The sequence below is a fragment of the Phasianus colchicus genome, chromosome 1, assembly GCF_987193195.1.
Source record: "Phasianus colchicus chromosome 1, bPhaCol1.hap1.1, whole genome shotgun sequence".
Classification (NCBI taxonomy): Eukaryota; Metazoa; Chordata; class Aves; order Galliformes; family Phasianidae; genus Phasianus; species Phasianus colchicus.
The window spans coordinates 66,899,171-66,922,563 of NC_143436.1; the positions used below are offsets into that span (position 1 = coordinate 66,899,171).

Here is a 23,393-nt window from a genome sequence, read left to right on the forward strand (position 1 = left end):
TGGGATACAGCACTTGGATTTTAATTACACTACAATAACTTGGTAACAGTATTTTTAATAGTGTTCTAATCATTAAAATATGTCAAAAGAAGTGAGATTATAAAATTAAATGAATCGTCTGAGTTCTTCCTCCCAGCCCACCTTTTCATTCTCTAAGACTGCTTCATTCATCTGGGCTATTGGCCTTCTATTCAATTCCTGTTGTTAAAATAGTGCAATTTTTAATAAATGATTTAGAGACATTCTCAAAATCAGATTTCAGCCCCTTCTTAATGTATTCAGATATACATTAATTTTTTATCTTAGAAGGTAGTAAATAGAGAAAGCTTAACTGAGACATTAAAAAAGTTACCAATTCAGCCAGCTATTTGTAACACTGATGCAGACTCAGCTTACCAGTAGTATTTCTGCTTAAACCTTTCTTGTTAGACACTGTGGGGATTTCTCATGTCTAATGCTTAAATATGAAGTCTTAAAGGTATACAAATCCAGGTGGAATGAAGCAACAAAATTCAGCTTTTGAATATTTGTATATCTTCAAATTTTAATGTAGATGAAGAGTTTTTCTTTCCTCTTATGTCTGGAATAAAAATCTAGATCAAATCAAAGATCTAATGTTCCCTGAGCTTTGAAGTTTTGGTTAAAGACAGCCTTCCAGTCCTGGAAAGCAAACCACCAGCTTGTTCTAAACTTTCAACTATCCTGACACTGTTGTGATACAGAGGACAAGAATCTCTTACCAGTGGTTTCTTCCTGGTGTGGGTTCTTCATATTACTAGCCCTCCATCATGTGTTTTTGCTTATGCTTTATTCTCTACATTTATTTTGTGTGTGTATGTGTTCTGTTTTGCTTGACAAATATGCTACTTTAAAGAAACTATTTCATTATCTTTAATCGAGGTCATATTGTACTTTCATTATATCTGTGTTTATATTATTACAAGACTTTTAATGTTCTCTGCTCTAGTGTTAATCATTTTGGCTGATACATAAACAATTTTTTTGTCTTTGTCTAACTCTTTAAACAGTGCCGTCTTGAAAAAAGTCCTCATCAGTGGCATGGAAGAAAAAGGCAGGGATCAATCAATGCCAAGCTTTCTTTAATAAAAACTAAGTGCAGCAGGTAGTTCTAGGTTCTGTGATCTCTCTGCATAATATGGAATCTCCTGACTCTTTAAAGATACAGTCTACCTGAAGTGAATATGCTACACCTATTTTTCAATTTTGTTGTTACTCTTTCTTGCCCTAGCTGTCTTTGTGCTAGAACTATACACAGCCTTACACAGCTGAGAGTGAAGCCTGCTAATTTGTAATGTGACAGAATGTTAACTGGAAGATTTTGTAGTCAGACACTCAGTTCTTCGCTGGATTATGCAGGTGCAAATCAAGAATGAAGTCGATGCAGTTCTTGGTTTAAACTGGAAAGGCAGAGAATAGGAGCTCATCCAGAGAATTCTGAGTTTATGTCTGCAGACAGGATAAAGAGTAAAATGCCTCACTGTGTTCCAAAGCAAAGATCCTAACAGTTATCTTCACATTTAACACAATAGTGTATTATTACCTGTATCTCCCAGATATTTGTCAGTCTCCTATGGAATAAACTGTTCCACTGTGGTAGAGACTTAAATTATGATCAGCTCAAGATGCAACACAGGATTTCTAAGCTCTCTGACTAAATTTTTAATATATTTGAATTCCAGTGAGGATTTCAGAATGCTCTTTAAAATAATAGAAATAAAATTATTATGAAGACCAAACGGTAAAGTAATATCATTTTGTAAATACATATAATATCAGAAACTTGTTTCTTTTTTGTCTCATATGAGAAGCAAGCTTCTGTGACCTCTGATTAATTTACCATTAGCCTGAACACACAGTGAAAGTGAATGAAGGGGCAATTTGGAATGACATTTATCAGCTCTGGAACTGTCGGCTTCTATTATTTCCACAAAGCCTTATACTTCTTGGCTCCAGAGAAGCTGTGCCGACTTGAATGAAGAAGAGCATTCTTACTACCAAGAATAGTTACAGCACAGACACAGCTTCATCACTGGGTGCCTGTGGTGGAGAAAATGCTTCCCCCATTTCTAACTTGCAAGACTTTGTCTTCACACCAGGCTATAAGAGTAGAACAGAAGAACTACAGATAGTGGGAATGAGACAAGGGAAGGAAATAAACTTTATGGGAACAGGATAACCCAGGGATTTAGTAAAGGATGAGTCTGAAAAAAATGTTTCAGTACAAGGATGCAGATCAGAATCCAAGCTGACTTGGTAGTGAGAGCCCTTGCCATCCATGACTTCACTGTCTGCAGGAACTGAAGAGCTGCTCTCAGCCAGATTTTCTGAGGTGGGAGAGTATGCTGCAGCTTTTACTACCATATCTGAAACAAATCAGCCCCTTTAGTTGACACTTGCAATAGAGGTTGGGAATGGAATATACATGGAAAATAACACCTCTTGAATTGACCTAGAACAAGTCTGTAGGCAGGTTTGCATTGCTTCTAATACTGTCTCTAAACAGATGACTTTGCTCTTCAGGTCACTATGTTTTGTTGATTCACTGGTTAGCTTGAACTTAGGCTTTTATGCAGCAATCTCATTTCTGGCTTTGTTGTTGCACTGTTGTGGGATTTTTAAAATTGAAATCAATGGAACAGCAGAGCAAGTCTACTTCAATTTAACATATGTTAATCTATTTTATTCTAATATAGATGAACTTGTACTTCTGTAAAGGAATGAGTACCTTTTTTGAGTATAAAATATTGACTATCTAGGCAACATTTTAAATCCAGTGGTGGAAGATTAACAGAAATAGTCAAACATAACAAAAGCGTCTAGCTCAGAACTTGCTTCTTTAAGATAATTGAAAAGTTATATCACAGTACTTTGCAAAATTGTCTTGTGTTTGGAGTCATACTTGCATGTGTGGCAGCTAAGTATAAAATTCCTTCTTTACTGCAGCACACCACCTTCTGTGGAAAAGAGTCAGTGCTATATGACAATAGTTACAGATACCTTAGCAGTAGCAGTAAAACCCTCAAACCTTATGAGTCTAATTCTAGTCAGCGTTGAATTGCTGTAACTCAGGAATAATTCTTTAACAGGAAATGTACTTAGAACTTAAGGAGATAAGAATCAACTTATCCAGTGCCTGGAGCTGAAACAGCACTGTGTGTTGTAGCACTTCTTTAGCTAAGGCATGGTTTTCCTAGGTCACACGGGCAGAGGAAAGCTAAACTAATACATAATGGTTGGATCTAATACTACATACATTATTTCTGGCTAGTTAAAGACACTTAAAATCATTTCTGAAGTATCCCCTTTTCTGAAAAAACTTTTTATCTCTTGCCTGTTGTTTTTTTCCCTTGCTATTACATATTATAGTCAAATAAAAACATATGCCTTTGGATTTTAACATGTTTTGCAGCAGTGTCTGTTACTATGTGTAGTGAAGTTAGGTTCAGGAATAATTCCAATTATTTTGCAAACAAATGTCACCTAAAATTTCTATTTTTGCATTGTAATGATTAATGAAATCTTGAAACCCAGCTAAGAAAATATGAGAAAATCTAGGGGCTTATGCAAAACTGTCCGGGTTATTATTTTAAATCTTGTTGGAAGAAATGGTCTTCTTGCTCTCCTGTTGTAGTGAAAAAGAAGTGTATGTTTCCTGTGATATTTTTGTACCTGAAATTCTAAGCCTAGGAAGTTCAGAGGATAGCGTATGTTGGAAAACAAAAAACGAACTAACAAAAAACAACACCAAAACCACCAAAATAACAATAAAGCCCAATAAGTCAAACAGATTTGCCTAGTTTGGATTGTAGTGGTTGAATTTTAAGTGAGAATTCTCTTCATCCACATCAAGTTTACAACAAAATAATAATAAAGTCTAACTGTAAAAATACTCTTCGTTTTCATTGTGGAAGCATATGTCTTGTTAATGTGGATAATTTCTTCAGGGACAATCCCTACATGAAAAGTGTAAATGGAGAGTGTTCTCTGATTGTATCATGATCATTTTCCAGTCCATCAGTCATTTCAGTTCCAAACAGGAATGACAAGATGGTATCACATTTGATCTTAATACATATCGTACAACCTTACAGGTTTAGAGGTTTATATGAGCTGAAAAAAACCTGTTTTTGCTTAGATGGTGGTATGCCAACAGCAGTTTATTGATAACGTTCTTTTATTTTCTGCTTGTCGTAGGATGAAGTGGCCCAGCCTCTGAACCTTTCAGCCAAACCCAAGACATCTGATGGCAAGTCTCCCACGTCACCCACCTCTCCTCATATGCCAACTCTGAGAATAAATAGTGGGGCCAGTTCACTAAAATCCTCTGTGCCAGCAACATTAGCTAGTCCTTCAGCCAGAGCTAACACAATAGGTAAGATCACTTTCACTTGACCCTCCTCATAACAGTTAATAGCTGCTTTTCAAAACTGGGCATTTATCAGACAGTGGTGTATGAGATGTCAAAGGCTGACCATAACACTGCATTTACTGATGTCAATAAACAAACTGTCATGAACTTACTATTTCAGGAAGAGTATGTTAACTTTTACAGGCTCAGAGAACAAAGGCCTGTGTTATTTCAGATACTGCTTTATCAATAACAGTCAATAAATGTTGTTTGTTTAACTGCACGCACTAAAAATAGACACCTGTCTAATGGCAGGCATTAAAGATACAAGATTTTTTACTGTGTCAGCTAAAAAAAAAAAAGCAGATGATGAATCAATTTAAAAAAAAAAATCCCTTTAAAAATCTACATATGCAAATATATATTTGCAAAAAATCACGTTTAGTGTTTAGTTCACTAAAAAGCTGCATAAAGTATTATCTTAGTCTCATTAGCAACACAATTGCTAGGTTCATTCAAAAAAATACAAGTTTGAATTTGTATCTTTAGAACAGTCTTAACTGACTGCTTTTAACATTGTGGCAGAAAATAATGTAAATTTTTTCTCCTATCAAAGTTAGCTCTTTGCCTAAGGACCATCTAGATAAGAATGGTCTCAGTGGTGATCTTACAAGTCCAGTGTGTCAAAGGGACTTCTCCTTGTGTGTGTGTGAGTAATACATGTAAGCACCTTATTCTTCAGCCTTCTATCTAAAACATTATATTCCAAGAAGTGATTTAATGTAACATGAACTAAGATCTCAGTATATAAATCAAGTTGTCTTTAGGCAGTTGAGGAAGATTGTTGTAGCTTAATTCACAGATATGTGAAACATCTCTGGTTGACCATTTTCAGAGATGGCACAGAGAAGAAAAGGAAGCATAGGCCAGACCAGTCAGAAGCAAATCCTGTGATATCTCAGCTCTGTGTAGAGAAACCATTTTACATCTCAATGGGTTTCTCCCAAGAGCCCTGTAGTCTATATTCTACTTCAGTAGATACCAGGAAGACACATACTTACATCCAATGTTCAAAACATATCTGGATCCCACTGTATTACCCTTCCACTGTGCATACACAATAACTGCTAATGTTGATGAGGGTTACAAATATCAGACAGTAAATATGCTACTATGTTCTATAGAAAAGAAGATGATAACTTTATTTAGTATGACAAGTTACAGTTGTGTAAATATTTCATAAGTATCCCACTGTTAATTATTAACGCATATATTATTCTTATTAGCCTTTCACTGTTTAATGTTGTTAGTTAATAATGTATTTCATCTTTAATTTGGTTGACCCTATTAATCTCCATATACAATGCCCCAAATTTCAGTTTTTTCACTTCGAATTTTTTGTCCCAGATAGAGTGAGCATCACATTTAGATATGGTATCAAGCATCTAACCTGCATCTCCGTGGCAGGACATCTCTTGTTCTTTCTTTTCCAATCTTTTTTCCATACACACCTGATATTTTTCGCAGGTTTGAGACCCCTGCAATTTACTTCTTTTAACAAAATGCGGATTTTGAAATGCTGTACCTATAATGAGTGATAATGTAATTGGATAAAAGCTGTGAGGATGAATGGAGCTTTAAAGGTCATTCTTGTAAGAAGAATTAATGTGTTATACCATTAATAAACCATGGAAAACTGTGGAGCAAAAGATAACATACTTAAGTTATTGTTAATGACATAGAGTTCACTGCTGTATATCTCCTAGCTACAAATATAGAAAGTGACTTTTTGAGGTTGCTGAGCAGTATAACTATGCATACTGTATATATAAGATAAGCAGTCTTTAATTGTGGTGCAGGAGCTGGACAGCACAGCTTACAACTAACACAAATCTATCCTAGAGAACTACAAGAGGAAAGAGCTTGTGAACACCTTATAGGTCATTTCATGCTAACTGCTAGGCTAGGTACAACCAAAGGTATAGCATGTAAAGCTCATTACCATACTGAAATCATTTGGTAACATTTGAAAAAGCGTACACAACATTTCAGGTCTCCCTCCAGTAGGAGCTACGCCACAAAACAAACAAACAAACAAACAATACTTGATAGCATTTTAACAAAGGAACTAATAGAGACTAGTATACTTTATATAGGTTTTTCCTGGGAAGGTCTTTGGGAAGCATGCAGTCATTTGCCGGAGAGTTACTTCCTCCATTTGAATGATCAGGGCTGTCAATGCAAGAAACAAGCTGTTTGATGTAGATGTGCATGGCCCACCTTGCTGAGATGTAGCTGAGCTGGCACCTTTCACTGCACCAGCAGTGCACAGGCTGCTTGGTTCCAGTGGCTTGAAGACATAGTCATGTTTGTCAAGTTGCATCTTGGGCACATAAACTTACAGCCTCCTGTGGCTGAGAGTATGGCTACACTTGGGCATACAGCTACGCAATCCTTTTCTAGAGCTCTCCTTATAGCGTATAAATTATGCTACAGACTGAGCAGTCACGAATGTCATGGCTTCATATATGACTTTAAATCCAAGCATTTCTTTTTGGGAATAGACATATGTCCGTGTACTAAAAACAGAAACAACTTCTCTCTGCCCTTTGCCATTATCTTCAACATCTCTATGTTAGTTTGGCAATCCTTGCAACTAAATGCATTTTATGTAATGCGGTTCCCCTCTCTGTCAATAATTCACCACCTACCCTAAACAACAATAATTTACATTCAACTCGCTTCTATATTAATCATTTCCCTGCACACCAGCATCTTGGCAGCTACTGAAAAACATAAGGAGTGCTTGCTTTTATTCACTATCATGTGCCAAACTGTCTCAAAGATAGCAGTATTCAGGAAAAGCCAAATAGTCTGGAGGAGGGCATGAATTCCAGTTCCTAGGCATATTCAGCTTTTACAGATTGAAAGTATTATACCTAGCCCAATCAAGAGCACAAGCAGAAGCAATACTACTATTTGTTTGTTTGCTTCCTTTCTAATTTATTCTGACTACATACAAGTTTCATCAGTAACAGATGCAAAGAGGGGAAGAAACCAAGCAAGTTCTTAAAATGGAGGTTAAAAAAAAACCAACCAGTAGCTCTGTGTTGGTACAGGCTGTATGCTTTCTTACGCTGGGAAAGATGGAATTACTGGAATTCTGTTGGCTTGGAATTGCTAACCAGGAACAGCTGATAAAAGCGGTGTGGATTGAGTTATTTCATATAAAACTCTCAAGATTTGGGGTAGTTAGCCAGTGCTACCTGTAAGTACAATTAGCAACAGTCAGACTGCACAGAAACTTTTTTTCCAGTTTTTGCCCAGAAGACCAGTCCCGTTGTGTCTGTAATCTAAAACACCAACAATCAAACCCAAAACCAAAATGAAATCCTCCTAGCAGTGCAGCACTGAACTAATCTGACATCAGCTTCTTCCCCTGAAATGTTATAAGCAGCAAGACAATGTCCTACGTTTTTTGGCAATCAGTGGATCAGATAGAAGAGTCTAGCAATACAACAAGGATGTGTAATCTGACATGATTAGACAAGGCTCTTTAGGAACAGAACATTCATAATTGAGACAAAGAAAGAGTATTAATAACACTTTCCTAACACGGCAGTTAGCCATTTTATATTTCCTTTCTTTAATCTTAGTGTTTTTCAACAAATCATGGGATTTAATAGCGTGTTTTGGCAGATTAGAGGATTTATGGCCCAGATGTTTTTTGTTCTAAAAATGGATTAGGGTGTAAAGTTTGCTGGAATCCATGGAACATGTTGAGGCAAGCCGGTCATTTTGTGTGTGATTAGTGCCTGCCTTCTGTCTCACAGTCCCTCCATCTGTCACAATTCACCAATGGATCTGGTTAGATTTAGCCTCATGTCACAAACAGAAGTCCCTTTTCTGGGCAATTTCATATTACAGATTCATTTTATGCCATTTTTATGCCCTAGTTAAAAGACAGAAAAAAGTGTGTGTGCGTATGCGTATATGTGGAGAGGGGGAGGGAGATGGCTAGATATTAGCCTCTCCTTTAATGTTGGAAAAATAGACTGGAGCTTGGAGTCTCCCATCAGTATTCTATCCTGCAAATCACATGCAGATCATAATAAGTATAATCTACAGTACGCCAAAGGAAAAAAAAAAATGACAAAGTGTCACATTTAAAATGAAATAGTATTAGCTGTGCTGGTGATGCCTGTAACATTTTAAAAGGAAATAATTCCACGACTACAAAGGCTAAGCCCTAGGCTGCGAATTTGCAGCAAAACAGTGGACATTTGACCTGCTATTAGGGGCATGAATGGGAGTGGGTATGCAGGCCCGTGTGGCTGTGGGTTCTTGTGCAGTGCTGAGTGACAGGTGGTGGTGGGGAGCAGGCAGGGGATGAGGCTTCTCTTCCCAGCCATTATGTGTGTCAAATCTATAGCAAACCACCGCCACCTGTGGTTTATTTTAATGTATTCACAAGTTTTAAGACACGGAAGAATAAAACGGTCTATTTTTGAGAGTTTGGGATTGCTGGCATGATCAAAGCTTCCCTTAACTCCTATCCGGTTACATCCTGCGGCATGCAAACCATGGGGCTAACCAATATTGAAGCTAATGGGATCAAATGTCGGGACAGTGATTCTGGCACTGATGTTCCTCATGCTTTATATCCAGGTGGCTCTACCTAACAGTAATAGAATTACAAAGCAGAGGCAGGCAGGTTTATTGACAGTGCCTTTTAACTGTTTCTCATGAATAATTAAAAAATATTGATGAATTCCATCGATGAAAGCTAAAGTGTTTTCTTGTAACTTTCTTTTTTTAAGATATCCTTTCTTCTATCACGTCGTCAGGTTATTTAAATGACCATGATGCTGTTACCAAGGCAATCCAGGAGGCTCGGCAGATGAAGGAGCAACTTCGGAGGGAACAACAGGTGCTGGACGGGAAGGTGGCTGTTGTGAATAGTCTGGGTCTCAATAACTGCAGGACAGAAAAGGTCAGTCGCTGTGAGTGCTTCTGCAAATCCCCCGAGGTTGCGTGTTCCTCTACTTACATAGTCCCTTCCTCCTTTTTTTCCTCTTTTTATTTGCTGTATTTTCTTCTTCCCATTTTTTAAACAAAATAGTTGCTGCTTTCAAAATAGCGAAAGGCAAAATGAAAACCACAGCCAAAAGCTGACATGAGAGAAAGACCTGGAGAGACATGGGGGAGAGGGAGGAGGCAGCAGAGATGAGAACTTTGGAGGCCCCTAATTCTCTGATCCAGACTGTCAGCATGCATTATGAGAAGGTGATCTAGGAAATCTCTGGGCCTAAGTGGAAATCTTGCTTTATGGAAATGCTTACATGTGTTTGTGAGATGAGCTGGATTTGAAAATATTCAAGCTTCTTTAGGAGCATAAGCTTTGCTGATAGTCAGGCTCAGCTTCTGGGTATTTAGCCTTGTGAAGTTGTCATGTATGATATTTTGTGACCATTGCAATGTAGCACTGTCATGTCACGTTAGGTGACTTAACAGAATTGAAAACATGGGGAATTGACAACATGAACTGCACCAAATATTTTCAGTGAAATGTAGAAGCAGCAGAATGTATGGGCCTGTGAAGTTGTGCTGTAACAACACAGCCTTGAATACCTGTAGAAAACATGTATATGCTCTACCTGTGGAGTATGCTGAAGAGTTTGTGATTTCCTGCTTTTCTCTGGAAGTACTTGATGTCTTTGCATGCACTGTCCTGGCTTGTGGAGGGTAAATAGATCAGCTAGTCCTTGCTGCCACATCTGTAAGTTGTCCTTACAGTGCTGCCACATGAGATTTACATGCAGCTCAGCTCCTACATGTGTCTCAATAACATATGCATAGCAACACTTTTTCCTTAGTTTCCCCTCTTTCCCCTGTAGTGTTTTCTGAGATGGCACAGCCTTTATTGTTCTATATAGCTAAGATTACTGTTGCTGCATTTGGTACAAACTGAATTTTACTGAGACCTCTGCTAGTGGCTTTTCACTAGAAGGCCTTGTGTGAATCAATGAGATGCACAGAAAAAAAAAAAAGAATTAATTAAAATGATCAGTTATTTAGCAGAAACCTGAAAGTCAGTCATCCTAGGAAGCTTGTGAGTCAAACAGTATTGTCCAGAATTAGCAGTTAGCTAATTTGGATAGCTTTTCATTTTCTGTGGATTTAGATGGAGTTCAATCTATAAGCTTTGAGAATCAAGAAGTCTGGGTAATGAATTTTAAACGTACATGTGTATCTCTCACTACCGTACTTTTTTCATCAGTCTGTGCTGGGTGTAAGTGATGTAGAAATGGCTCCAATTTTATGCACTTTCTGGAGAGGAAGGGGAAGGAAAAAAGAGGTCAGTGTAATAGGCATCCTGCGGTACCTAGAGTCTCTCTTAGAAGAGTAAGAGCATTGGTATGGGGAGAGAAAGAAAGAGAGGGATGGAGCATGTTTATGGCATTTCACATAGAGGAGTACCAGAAGGAGAAAGGGAAAAGCAGAGTGTCAGATATAAGAAGAGGTGATCACAAGCACAAAGGAATTTATATTCAAATATTTAAGCATTCTTGAAAGGATGCTCGGAGCAGAAATTTCTTTTCTCTGCTCCCCATGTAGAAATGACTTTAACACTCAGCCAGATGCTAATGCAAAGTGACTCAAGCTATTCCTCGCAAGCATAGCTAAATTGCCGTTATTTGTTAAGCGCATTGAATTCAGCTGTGGATACAGCAGTTGGTTGCATTCAGAAAGCATCTGTACCCTTTTTTTTTTTCTTTTTTTTTTTTTTTAATCCTCCAAAGCAGAGACAACTCTACCTATCTCCCCCCTCTCCTCCCTTGTGCTGGCTGGGAATTGTCAAGTGACAACCGACCAAATCCTTTTGGACAGGAAGCCTTCATCCTGAGTTCTATATACTTGCAAAGCAGGCCTTGTGGTTGGATCAGGAAGCCCATTAAAAGCACTTTGATGGTATGGAAATTCATCTTCATGAAGCACCCAGGCCCCTAAGCAGCATGCTGTTTAGCTGTGGTTACAGATCAGTCATTCACATCGGAGGGCAGTAATTGTGCTGACGGCTTGTTCGGCAATGGAAGTACATAAAATAATCCCAGGCCCTCCACCATGGCATTGCGAGTTAATCTTCTTTAATACAGATCAGCTGTTGTTCTAACACATGACTTTATGCTGGCTCTAGTGACTCTGCACAGCCTTTTGATTAAGTAACAGGAGTGGAACCATCTGCATTCACTTTATTCTGTTACTTTCCTATTGTTGGGATTCTTCTTACCCTTCTGTTTTCACTTCTCACCCTCAACCCGGGTTGAAGTTTATTTTCCTCTCTAATGCGTGCCTCCTGGTGGGCTTGTGGAAGGCAAGGAGGAGTTCTTTTACATGGTAGCAGGAAGAAAAAATTGTCTGCTCAATTGAAGGATTTTTTAAAGCAACTGTAGGGTTTGGTTTATTTTATACAGTAAATGCCCAAACTTTCTCAGGGCCACACCAATGTATTTTATTTTATTTTATTTTATTTTATTTTATTTTATTTTATTTTATTTTATTTTATTTTATTTTATTTTATTTTATGTGGAGACAGGAAATGACAGAACCAAATTTGAGATTTCCTTGGGTTGACCCAATAAGCACTAGTTAAGAAGTTGCACTGAACTTGTTATAGGGTCTCCTGAACTTTCTCTTGCATCTGATGTAACAGAAGGAAAGAGGACGTGAAGTTTAGGAACCTGTTCTCCTTTCCCCTTAATGCTCTAGGCCATCTACTAACTAGCCAGCTGTGAAATTCAGGTCCATACCCCAGCTTCTCTAAAGTTCTTGGCTGTTTGTCCTCAGACTTGAGTTGAAGTTTTCTCTCTTGATAAAAGCAGGATTTGTTTCCATTTTGCATTCAACTTTGATTCTGTTTTTTTGTTGTTGCTGTTGTTGTTTGTTTGTTTATGAGGAAAAGAAAAAGAGTTGGGAAGATGGGTAGCAAGAAATAGAAATGCTGCACTGTTACCACTGAGGGTTTCCCTTCACAAGCTCAGGGTCCCACCAGGACAGCCCCTGAGCTTCTGCAGTGTTGTATGCCCATTGTTTCCTTGTGGATAGTGAGATTTTGGAGTGAGGGGCAGAATTAAAAGAGGTTCAGCTAAGACACCTGTGTGTACACGAGCATACTTGTACTTAGAAATGTATGTTATATCTATAGTTCTGTGCAGAAGAAAGATCGCTTTCCCTCCCTCCTTCAGAGTGTTCTCAGTCTTTATATGCAACAGACATTGGCCTGGGCTATTCCAAATAGTCTTTGCTTTGCTGCAGTGGCTAATGTAGCTTTGGAGATTTATGGTTCTCTGAGACCTCTGGCATTTTTGTTGTATTAATTGCTATTGCAGCCTACCACTGAAGATAGGTCCTTTATAGCTCAGGACATGTAAGTTATACTGTTGGTAAGGATTTATCTTTCAGGACTGGAAATCACCTTTGGAAGCCTGTTAAAACTCCCAAGGCTTTTCTCCACACATGTCCATGACCTGTTATCTCGCTTCCATTCCCAGGTGGGTTGATTCTCACAGACAAGCAGACCTGCTAGCTGAAAGGCAATAGTCAGACAGGAATTCTGTAGAAGTGGAGAGACGCTGTATAAAAGCTGTCGTAAATGAGGAAAGATTTTTAAAGAATGGCTAGGATGATTTGGGTGAGTCACTTTATGGGCATCCAACTTGGACCATCTTGAGGGATTTGATTTTCAGAGGATTACTGTAAAAACCATGAACATCATGATGAACATGGATTTTAGTAAAACCTATTTTAATTGCAAATGCAATAAAGCATATTTTTACTTTACTTTTCTTGGAAACATTTCTGTGTATAAATGAGAAGTGTGTGTATATGTTTTTCTGGTTTCTTGGAAACCCAGGAGCATAGTTTTATTTGTAATTGTCATCTCAGTTAATTATAGCTTGATAGGTACTATACATAAACAGTGATACCTTTTATACATGTAACTGAGAGCGCAGATTGTCATCTAGTGCAAACACCACAACGGGCAGCATCAGAAGGTGGACTCTGCTATGTTTGCTCGGCCCCAAAACTGACTGTTCCTTTGCAAACAAGACATACACAAACACAGAGAGCCAGTGTGTGTGTGCATGCATGCAAACCTACAGCGCGCTCTTGCACAGATACACAGCACAAACATGCACAGAGCTTGCCAGTGATTTTCTGTAGCCAGAGTTTCAAACATCCATGTGTACACTTGGGTAACTGATAAAAGAGGGATACATAAGCAGGTTTTTGAGCTCTCTGTGTGCACTGGTACACACACAGTGCTGGAGCTTGCTGCAGAAGGTTTGGGCAGCTGGCACTGCTGTATAAGTACACATAGCCACGTAAGCATGTTGAACATGCATGAGCACTCATAGCATGCTCTGAGACGAGAACATTCACATACGTAAACATCCCATTCTCAAGCGTGGCTTAACCCATGGTACAAATTTTCTCAGTTGCTGTGAGGAGTGTGCCCTTCTGAAAGGCTCTGACATGTACTTGTTTGCTGGGCTGTAGTTAAAGAACTATTTGTAACAATAGTTATTACTGTTTTGTAAGCAAGAGCCTATATATTACCCATGGTTGTGGACCATCAGGTTCAAGATGCCTTCCCTCCCATTCCACTCTTCCACTCCTATCCCCAGCTCTCCCTCCTTCCCCTTAAGAGAGTGCCAAACATGAAATGACAGTGACCAATGTTGACTTAATGTGGATGTTTAATAATGAAAAAAGTGTGTCAGTTCCAGCGTTAGTTACAAATGGCAGTAAGTATATCGGGTGGCAGCCCTGTAATAATTTTACATCCATCATTCCTTTCTGATGCCTCGCTGGCTGCCTGATGGATGGGGAGAGCAGAGTTAACTCTTAAGAAACTGCTGTGATCTGCTGAGCTGAAATGAATTCTGTCCCTGCTCTTCCCTCGGGGAGGAGGGGGATATTAAGAATCTCAAACCCGCAGATCCTGCTGTCTTTGAGAAATAAAACACTACAGCTCACTTTACTAAGGGCATAAGAAGAAGCTTTTTTAACACATGGGATTTAAATTTCTCTTGCAGTAAAGGATTTTCTTTCAATAACGGATTTATTTTCTTATTCCCCTAATGGTTAAATTTGAACCAGAAAGTTGATAAAAAGATGGAGTGGAGAAGGACAGGAAGGAGAAAAAATGGAAAGGACTGGTAAAACTGAGCCTGACCCAGAGCTTGCTGCAAACACAGGGAGCCTGTGGCTCAGACCAGACTAAGTTGTAGTGACTATAACTGGAGAAAATGGGACCTGGTGTGAGCTGGGCTCCCCAAACAGAAGAAACGCCCTGGAAGTAAGTCCAGAGGTACAGTACAAACATCATAAAGCAAATCACTTTGTTAAAGTTAAAACCTGCATTTTCATAATCTGTGCAGAATTTATTGGCAAAATACTTTGACATTTCCAGTGACTAGCAGAGGCTGTCTTACCCACAAACATTACATACACGCAGACTTATCCCTGCACATTCTGCAGACTGCTAATATATATGTCCTGTAATTTGTAGCTGCTCTATTCCTTGCTGGCCTATAAAACACTAGGAAAGATGATCATTGTGATGTTTTTGTTCTTCTCTCTCAGTGTGAGAAAAGATCCTTCTGTTCAGAATAGTTATTATGCAGTATGGGGACTGGTGAATATATCCTGTGGACAATGGGCCAATACAGGCTCTAAATCACCTTACAGCACAAGATTAACATATTATCCCAACAACTGTATGTTCACTTCTTATCCCCCTTTTCCGTACTCTCTTCCTAATTTTATCTTACTGAGTTCCTTTGCCAACAGAAATTCTTGTATGCGTTTTGCAGTCTTCTTTGTTAGTGCTATCAACACAGAACAGACAGTTTTCAAAAAGCATGACAACAAGGCAAGCAGGTATTATGTCATCACCCATCCATCACCCTGTATGTCAGCCTTTCAGTAAGTCCAATCACCAGTCTCAACAGGATCGCTTATATTAGGGGAGTCCTCTATTCAACAGGGCTACTGTATCCATTGTATTGTCTCCTAAAACTTTTCTCAAATTTAATTAAAGACATACGTCAAGCTTTCATGCTGCAAAAATCAAAACTGCTTTTGCACAGCCTTAGTTACTAAGCATTAAGCATTTTTATTTAGTTCAACTGAAAGTTTATATATATTTTTTTCTTTTTCTTGTTCCCCTCCATCACTTTTTTGCCATTTGCTTTGTGGAGCTTGTGTATATTTATATTTACAGCCTCTGCATTTAATGGCCACATGCCTTATTTTCACAGATGGCCAGTGGAAGACTTCCCCTCCCCCTTTTCTTTTAGTAAAGCCTGCTTTTGGTTTTGCTACTTTTGTCACAGTGCCACTACTCTCAGTTAGCAAGTGCCTACGCATGAGAGGGAGAGATTCTGCAATGAGGATTTTTTTTAATTCCCACAAGGATTTTAGCTCTTTATTTTAAACGCCTTTTCTTTTCCCTGATTGACCATCATCTACTTGATGTTCAGATGTGTTTTTCAAAGGAAAATTAAGTGTGCGTGTGTGTGTGTTTAGAACATCATTATGGTGGAGATGGGCAGGGTTAGCTAATAAAAATTGAAAAATGCAGAGGGAAGGACAAATGCTGCCCACAGATGTGTGTGTGAGGTCAGGGAGAAGGTCATCTAGAGGCAAGAGGAAAACCCTGGATTCTTGCAGTTGTCAAAATCTGAATGGGAACTTCAGTCTTCGCCCCAAAGAGCAAAGACTGGAAGTATTCTCATGCTAGTGTAGATAGATGAGGACTGCAGCTGTTTATACCTTAGTGGAAATTTTGTTAAGACCAACAAAGATGGATCAACTTCCTTCTGAAAAAGAATCACACAATTGATTTGAGTTCTTTGTATTTGTTTTGAGGTTTTTGAGCTTTTCAGGTTAAGTACTAAACTTCGCCCTGCAGCCACAAGAGCTAGTTACTTCCTGAAATGTTGTTATTATGTTTGCATAATCACATGCCCCCAGTAGCTTGTGTTTTAAGCACTTACATACATGGGCACCAGCATCAGTGCAGTACCTCCCTCCGGTGTAACTGAGGTTGGACCCAGTCCTTCAGGAACCGTGCTTCCCAAGGGCCCTTGGAGGCCAGCCTGTCCTGTTCTGTCCATGCAGGTACTCAACCCATTGACAAACAGTCATCTGTTTGTCTTTGGGGTGCTGAACTTTGCCTTGGGCAGTACTGATGCTAATGCTAGGAGGGAGACAAACTAATAAGCATTAACTCATGGCAAGCAAAATGTGGCAGTTTCTGTCTTAGGAGATGGCCTAGGTACTATGTCAACTTTTTCGTTAGGACTACAAGAAATGTAATCAAAGGTACAGTAGCCTTCACGATTTTAATACCTTCTAGGGAAAAATGGAAGAGAATGGTATGCATGTCTGTAATGCTACTGCACTGTTGACCCACCTGGTGTTTAATACAATTGCAGGAAAGTAGAGACTGTTCTTGCTTTCTCTTTACATGTGTGCAGACACTCTTTCTAAGGATATCCTGCACGGATTGTAATTTTCATTTAACTTTGTTTTTTGCTCTGTTCCCCAATTAGCCCTTCCTTGCCTCCAATGCCAGCTATAACAGCTCTGTCTGACCTGCTGTGAAATCTTTCATTGGAGTTTACATGGCGCATTTCACGCAGAGATCTCAAAACTCTTCACAGTGGCAGGAATATATCATGATCGCTATCCTGCTCAGTTTTGTGCAGAACAACTGAACAATGCAGGCAAACTTAACAGAGCATGTAAGCGCAGAAAGCAGTCTAGATGAGAAACTGGGTCATACAACTCTTAACCTATTTGCGGTCAGCGGATTACAGCTGGATTTGGTTGAGGTCAATGCCTATGTCTGCACGATAAAAACTTTTGTAGGAAGGAGGCAGTGTCTCATCATTCTGCATTGCTTATGCTTTCCTTTTGTTTCTTTCTTAAAGAAACAGACTGATCCAACCCTACCTGTATTTTCATTTAAAAGTCCTGGCTTACACTATCTCTCAGAGCCTCGTGACCAAAGTGAAGGAGGACCTCAGTGTCCTAATTTCCTGTAGAACTGCTACTTTCCATAAATTTGTTTCCAAGTCAAATACAGTATTTTGCCAAGGAAGTCATTCTTCCTAGAATAAAGAACTTAAAACATATAGCTTAGGGAGCTGACCCTTAGAGGCTGCCAATTTATTGAGAATTTTTCCCCTTTTATTTAATTGGACTATGTCTTACTTCCAGAGCTTTGAAAGGTACTGACTAAGAAGCTCTTAGAATGCAAAGACCCACATCCAACAGAGTATGACAAAGAAAATGGCTATTACAAATTTTAGTGAATTCTCTAAGTGGTTCAGTGCATGTTCCTGAGAAGAGTGGTTAAGTGCTTGGGCCTGTTCAATCTCTCAGATTTTTTTTCCTGTAATGCCTAATAGGTCACCTATCCATTGAGTCCATATAGTACTTCATATATATTACAAATTAGATACAATGATTTTCAGGCAGTATTGGACCAATCTGTAAATATGTGTCCTAAAGCAAATACATTGTTCCTTTACCAAATATTGTAATTCCAGTTCAGACTTAATGTAAAATTCTGAAACAAGTACCATAAAATCAGAAGGAGCTACAAATAAGGAAAGATATTTTATTTTCTGTCTTCTAATGCTGCTTTTAGATTCTGTGGGTGGATTATTCTGTGAAAGAGAGATTTCAGATAAGCAAGACTGCAAGAGCTGAGGGGGTGGTGAATGCATTGTTTCTTCATACTCAACTTTGATGCAACAACAACAACAAAAAATCTCCCAAATGATGAATTGCCATGACATTATAAATAATCTTTCATCTTCTTTGGTGGTCCACAGAGTTTATATAATTGGAAGGCTAAAACCCTTCTTTGTTGTTTCTTCCCTTTTCATTAGTACAGTAGAAGACTATAAAATTGTGCAGCCAGAAGGGGTTTAACAATTACTGAGTCAACATTTGAAAGTCTCACTCTATTTTATCATTTCATGCATGTGCTTTTTATGAGTTTTACAGCCCTGCAAGCGTTACTTAAGCAGGGTCTATTGTAATGGTGGAACTGAAACTGCTCATATTTTATTTCACTTTCCTTAGTAACATGTGCCATCAGCAAGAATCACAATTCCACACACACAAAGAAATGAGAAGCTTGAGGTTACAAGTTTTAGATAAGATTAGGGAGTGCAGTTCCTAAACTACCAGTCTTACTGTGGAACTTTTGAAAATTCATTTAATATGTGACTTAGTTTCTCATCTGGTAAAAAGGGATAATAACACCACTTTTCTTTGTGAAATTATGTGGCTAAATTCACTGATGAGTGCAGCACACTTGGGCAACGTGATCTATTACACCTTAATCTAAGCAGAAGATCCCTCCAAAAAAGTCAGAACTTCTTTTACGGCAATTACAGGTATAACTTGACCTGGATTGTAACATGGCTTGAAATAGGACATAAGCAATGTGCACTGTATTCATTTTGAAGATGCATGGCATTAATATGCAGGAGTAGAGCCTGAACTGCAAATAATTCATCTTGTGCAGACTTCTGGGCACACCTTGCAAGTTCTTCCCTCTCTCTGTCACCCATAATGCCTATCTTCCTCCAGTTTTCCATATTTTGGAAGACAGTGGCTGAAGATTTTATAACACAGACTATTCTGATGTTTATTATTGCAAGAGGCAGAGGAATTGCACAAAAAGATTAGTTCTACAAAGTTTTCATTCATGTCAGATGTAGGATAAGACTCTTTACCTTTTAGGGGAGCTAAGAAAAATGCCATAATGTTGAATGGATAATACCTGGCACCACCAGTGTCTGATATTTAAAATTATTTTTCTGTAGTAAACAGAAGTGAACTTTCATTGCCTGATCATAGTCTAGCAGTTTATCTGCTCAGTACTTTAAGATTTTGTGCAAGGTTTGTGTCTGCATGGTTGGTATTTACTGGAGCTTGCTGAGAGAAGACTTCTGTCACAGCAACACAAAGCACTTTCACTGGTGCCACCAGGCCTGCTCACAATCTAAGATAAAAACTAGTGTATTAAAACTCAGACTATTTGAAAATACCATCTTTAGAGTTTAGTATTACTCCCCCAGAGCAGGATGTTAAATATCTGGGCAAGCTGCACTTGGGACAGGGGAAATGGGACAGTAAAAAGGACAATACTGGGCAGCTGTCTGTTTTTTTTTACTTGTCAGCGCCAAAGAGAACAAAGATACCAGCCACTCTGTCCATCAGTGTGTTTCTAATTCTTAGCTGCAAGAACTAATGAGCAGGTTCCTACTTTCAGTCCACATTTTTTTAGTCTGCCCCTTCAGTTCACTTGGAAGAAGAAAGGCAAGAATATGAAAAGATGTGCCTGAGCACTACTCCTCTGCTGTTCTACACAGGCTCTATCTCTGCAGGCATCAAACATAGAGGGAAAATATTCATATCAGGGGGATGGGGGTAGGGCTAGGGGAGCAGAAGACTGAAGAGTGGACTGCTTCAGTAAAACTGCTAACCTTGAATTACACAATCGGAAAAACAGCTCTTGCCAAAATGCAATTCTAACTGAGTTCAGAGGGCTGTCAGTGGTTGCCAAATACCCCAGCCAAAAGGATGTCTCCAAGAGGGGAGGAAAAGTCCACTGCCATATCCCCAGCATTCAAAGCAGCATGGAGGAACCGCGAGTCCTTCAGGAGTGGAGGTGTGTCTCAGGTGTACCCTTTGGGTTGTAACCCAGATCCAATGCAAAACAGAGGCGGTGAGGTCAGAGGAGACATCAGACAGATGTGTCAGAATGTCTTCATTTCTCAGGCCTTCCAGTGTTTTACTTCACGTTTCTGTAGTAGCAGGAGGAGTTCTGGCAAAGATTATCAAGCTGTCCTACATATGTTTTGACTCTTCTTGTTTTATGTTTCTTCCATGAAAGAGGATGAAACCAAGTTCTTGTCATTTTTAGATCAATGTATTGTTAAACTACGACAGCTATCCCTGACAGAGAGCCAAGTAACTTTTGCAGCTGACCACAAAACTGACTCTGACTTGCAGTGCTTAGTCATTTTATATATATATATATATATTTTCTGCATGACACGTTCCATGTGTGTATATGTTGTGGTTTTTTTTTATTGTTATTATTCTTTTAAACAGTAACTAGAACATTGCTAGGAGCAGAACTACAGATCTGTCTTCTCTAGCAGATTGCTTTCTATGGTTAATGAAGTTTTAGAAACTTCTCATCACTTTGTGACTATTGATGAAAACTGTCTGGTTATGCTTTCAACCATTGGGCTATTGTGGGATTGCTCTCTGCAGTATTATCTTCTCTGTTTTGCCAGTTAGCATTTTAGATGATCCAGACAACAAGATTCTTGCTGCCTCTATAGACTCCCTCCTATGGTCCCAGCAGAAATTAGGTTAGTTTGTCTCAACATCTGCCTGAGTTCTTCACTGAGGTTAAAGAGGAAAAAAGATGTTCATAAGATATCTAGTCAGCCTTCTGGGGCCAGATACAAAATTCAGAAATTTAGAAGAGGAAGAAACACTTTATCTTGAACAAGGCATCCCCATATTTCTTTGCCTGCAAAAGCAGAAGCATTTCTTACTGTTTGTTTTCCTTGCTTAATGGAGTGTAATTTTTAGCAGGTCTCACAAGAAGTACTGCAGCACTCCCTTGGGTTTGGACCAGCCTTGCCTTTTCTTCCCAGCATGATTGTGTCTAAGGCTGCATTTGATGCCACTCATGCAATAATCATGGAGTGAATTGCAATCAATACCTTTGAAGTGTGGGACGAACCTGAAGAGTAGGGATTATCACTGGTTATTTCCCTGCAGCTTTTAAAACCTGCAAGCATGTAGACTTTCATCAGCTGAACTCTCTTTTCCCCATTACATCCTATGCATGGCAGAGCAAACATCTGTGGGGCTTGATACAACGATAAAACAAATTTAAGGCAGAGTCCAGTACAGTGCTTTGTCAAAACTGTTTTATTAACACGTGCTGCCGAAACCAACATGCATGTGTTCCACCTGTTATATCTGGATGATACCACAGCCTCGTTACTGTTTTCACAGCTAATCCCAGCATAGCAGAGTGGTGGCAGTTCTAAGGACGTGTAATTTGATAGCAGTTTGATATCAGGTAGTGATGATAAATATGCGTGCTTTCTATATGAATTTGAAAATCCTCATGTATCTCTGTCTGAAGTTATTCAGTATGTTCTCTGAAATGAGACTGTGCCAGAATTGCCAACAGGTTGTCATTTTATTTGTGATCTTTGGATCTTTGTTACTTTGGAGCTTCCATGAATTCTTCCTCCATGAACTGAAAGGTTCTGTAGGAAACTGATGAGATGCTTCTATCAAACTGAAAGTAGTACCTATCAACTGAGCACTTGGAAACAAAATAACATGGGAATGTCACTTGGTCCCTTTCAAATATTTTGTAATTTTAAAAGTGCTGTTATATGTTGGAATTGGGCAAAATCAAGTGCAGTGTATTTTGTAGGAAGAGCATAGACCAGGAAATGAGCTCACTGCTCACATTAGCTGGGCTTTTGCATCTTGACAGAGCATCACTGCTGTCCTTCTGTTCTCCTAATGTTGTTGCAAAGGTTTAGAAAAGAGCAGGCCTTATATTTATCTTTGCTTGATTTTTTTTTTTTTTTAAATTTCAACCTTTTTAAACATTAACACAGAAAAGTGCAGCTAGCTGTTTCGGCATCCTCCATTTCAAGAGCAACATCATGCGGAAGTTCTTTTTATCTCAAGCTTATAGTTAGGGATTGAATACGTTATCATATTATATATTTAAGGAGCAAGGAGTAAATTGGAACCGTGCTGAGAAGGTGAGCTCCCTGCTCCTCTGTTCCAGATGCCTGGAGAGCACCTCCAAGTGTGGCAGCCCAGTAGTGCAGCAGTACCGTCTGGCATCCCTGCCCTTCTCCTCTTCCATCATGCCCTCCCTCACACACTTCATCGGATGTGGCTGTACCTCAAAATGCAAACTTTGCACAAGATGGATAGCGGTGGAGCATCTGTAGGCTTGTTAAGTCAAACTCTGATAAAGGAGCAGTACCCAGTGCGTACCTTGCAGACAGCATGCCTGAGTATTCGCTGACCTTAAGACTCAATCAGATCATGTAGGGAGAGTGTGGTTCTGAATGTGACTGCCTCCAACTTCAACAGCTGCTCTTACTGCATAAAGAAAGAGCTGTTAAGTCTGTGCCCTTTGCGCTCTCAGCTCTGTTTCTCTAAGAGGTTTATACATGATTCAAGAAAAATCTGCAACAGAATGGCTCCCTTCCCCACTGGTGTATCAAGCAAGAGGAAATGTTCTTTTACATCTGAAACTGGTGGCAGCATTTTTACATGATAACTAAAATACGCATTTGTGAACTCCATCATTATGAGTTTGATGATAAACTGTTTTTTTTTTTTTTGAGGAAAAACTGTTCATGTGCATCATAGAACCATTTGGATGAGATAGTCAACTTATTCCTGATATTTTATCTGCTCGCAGGCCGCTTTGGAAATGAGAGCTAAGTTAAAACCAGTAAACCAAAGAGTTTGGTAAAGCTAAGTACTGGAAAAGTTCAAGTGCTTATTCAAGCTTCTCCAAGATCTCAGGATCTGCTGTGCCTAGGAAGTGTTGCAGAACCCCCCCTTGCTTGTGGTAGACTGGCTCAACCACACGGGGTTTTTCTGCAAACCCCAAGACAATAATCCATCTTGCATTGTTTTCAGTGGTGATACATCTGGTTATAGACAGGGCACAGAAGTGATTCATAATGAAAATGAATGTTAGGAAAGAGAAATTTAACCTAATATTCCCTAAAGTGTGAGTGTACCCAGCTGAGCAGATTAGCTTCATTTCTAAATCTCTCAAGAAAATCTTGAAATGGGAAAATGACTTACGTGAATTTGAACTGTTCTTTGAATTGCAGATGCAGGGACATCACATTGA

At 39.0% G+C, this 23,393-nt stretch overlaps 1 protein-coding gene across 16 annotated transcripts in view; it reads left to right on the forward strand.

The window, feature by feature from the left end:
• SOX5 (SRY-box transcription factor 5) overlaps positions 1-23,393 on the forward strand; it is a 632,328-nt gene that overhangs the window by 596,521 nt on the left and 12,414 nt on the right. For 13 of the 16 annotated variants that reach the window (XM_090146153.1, XM_090146149.1, XM_090146142.1 and 10 more), the window contains 2 exons: positions 4,216-4,393; positions 9,190-9,362. In XM_090146153.1, coding sequence (XP_090002279.1) covers positions 4,216-4,393; positions 9,190-9,362 — 351 coding nt within the window. The remainder of the gene's footprint in view (positions 1-4,215; positions 4,394-9,189; positions 9,363-23,393) is intronic. The other 3 variants (XM_090146129.1, XM_031597783.2, XM_090146196.1) reach the window with 1 other exon arrangement.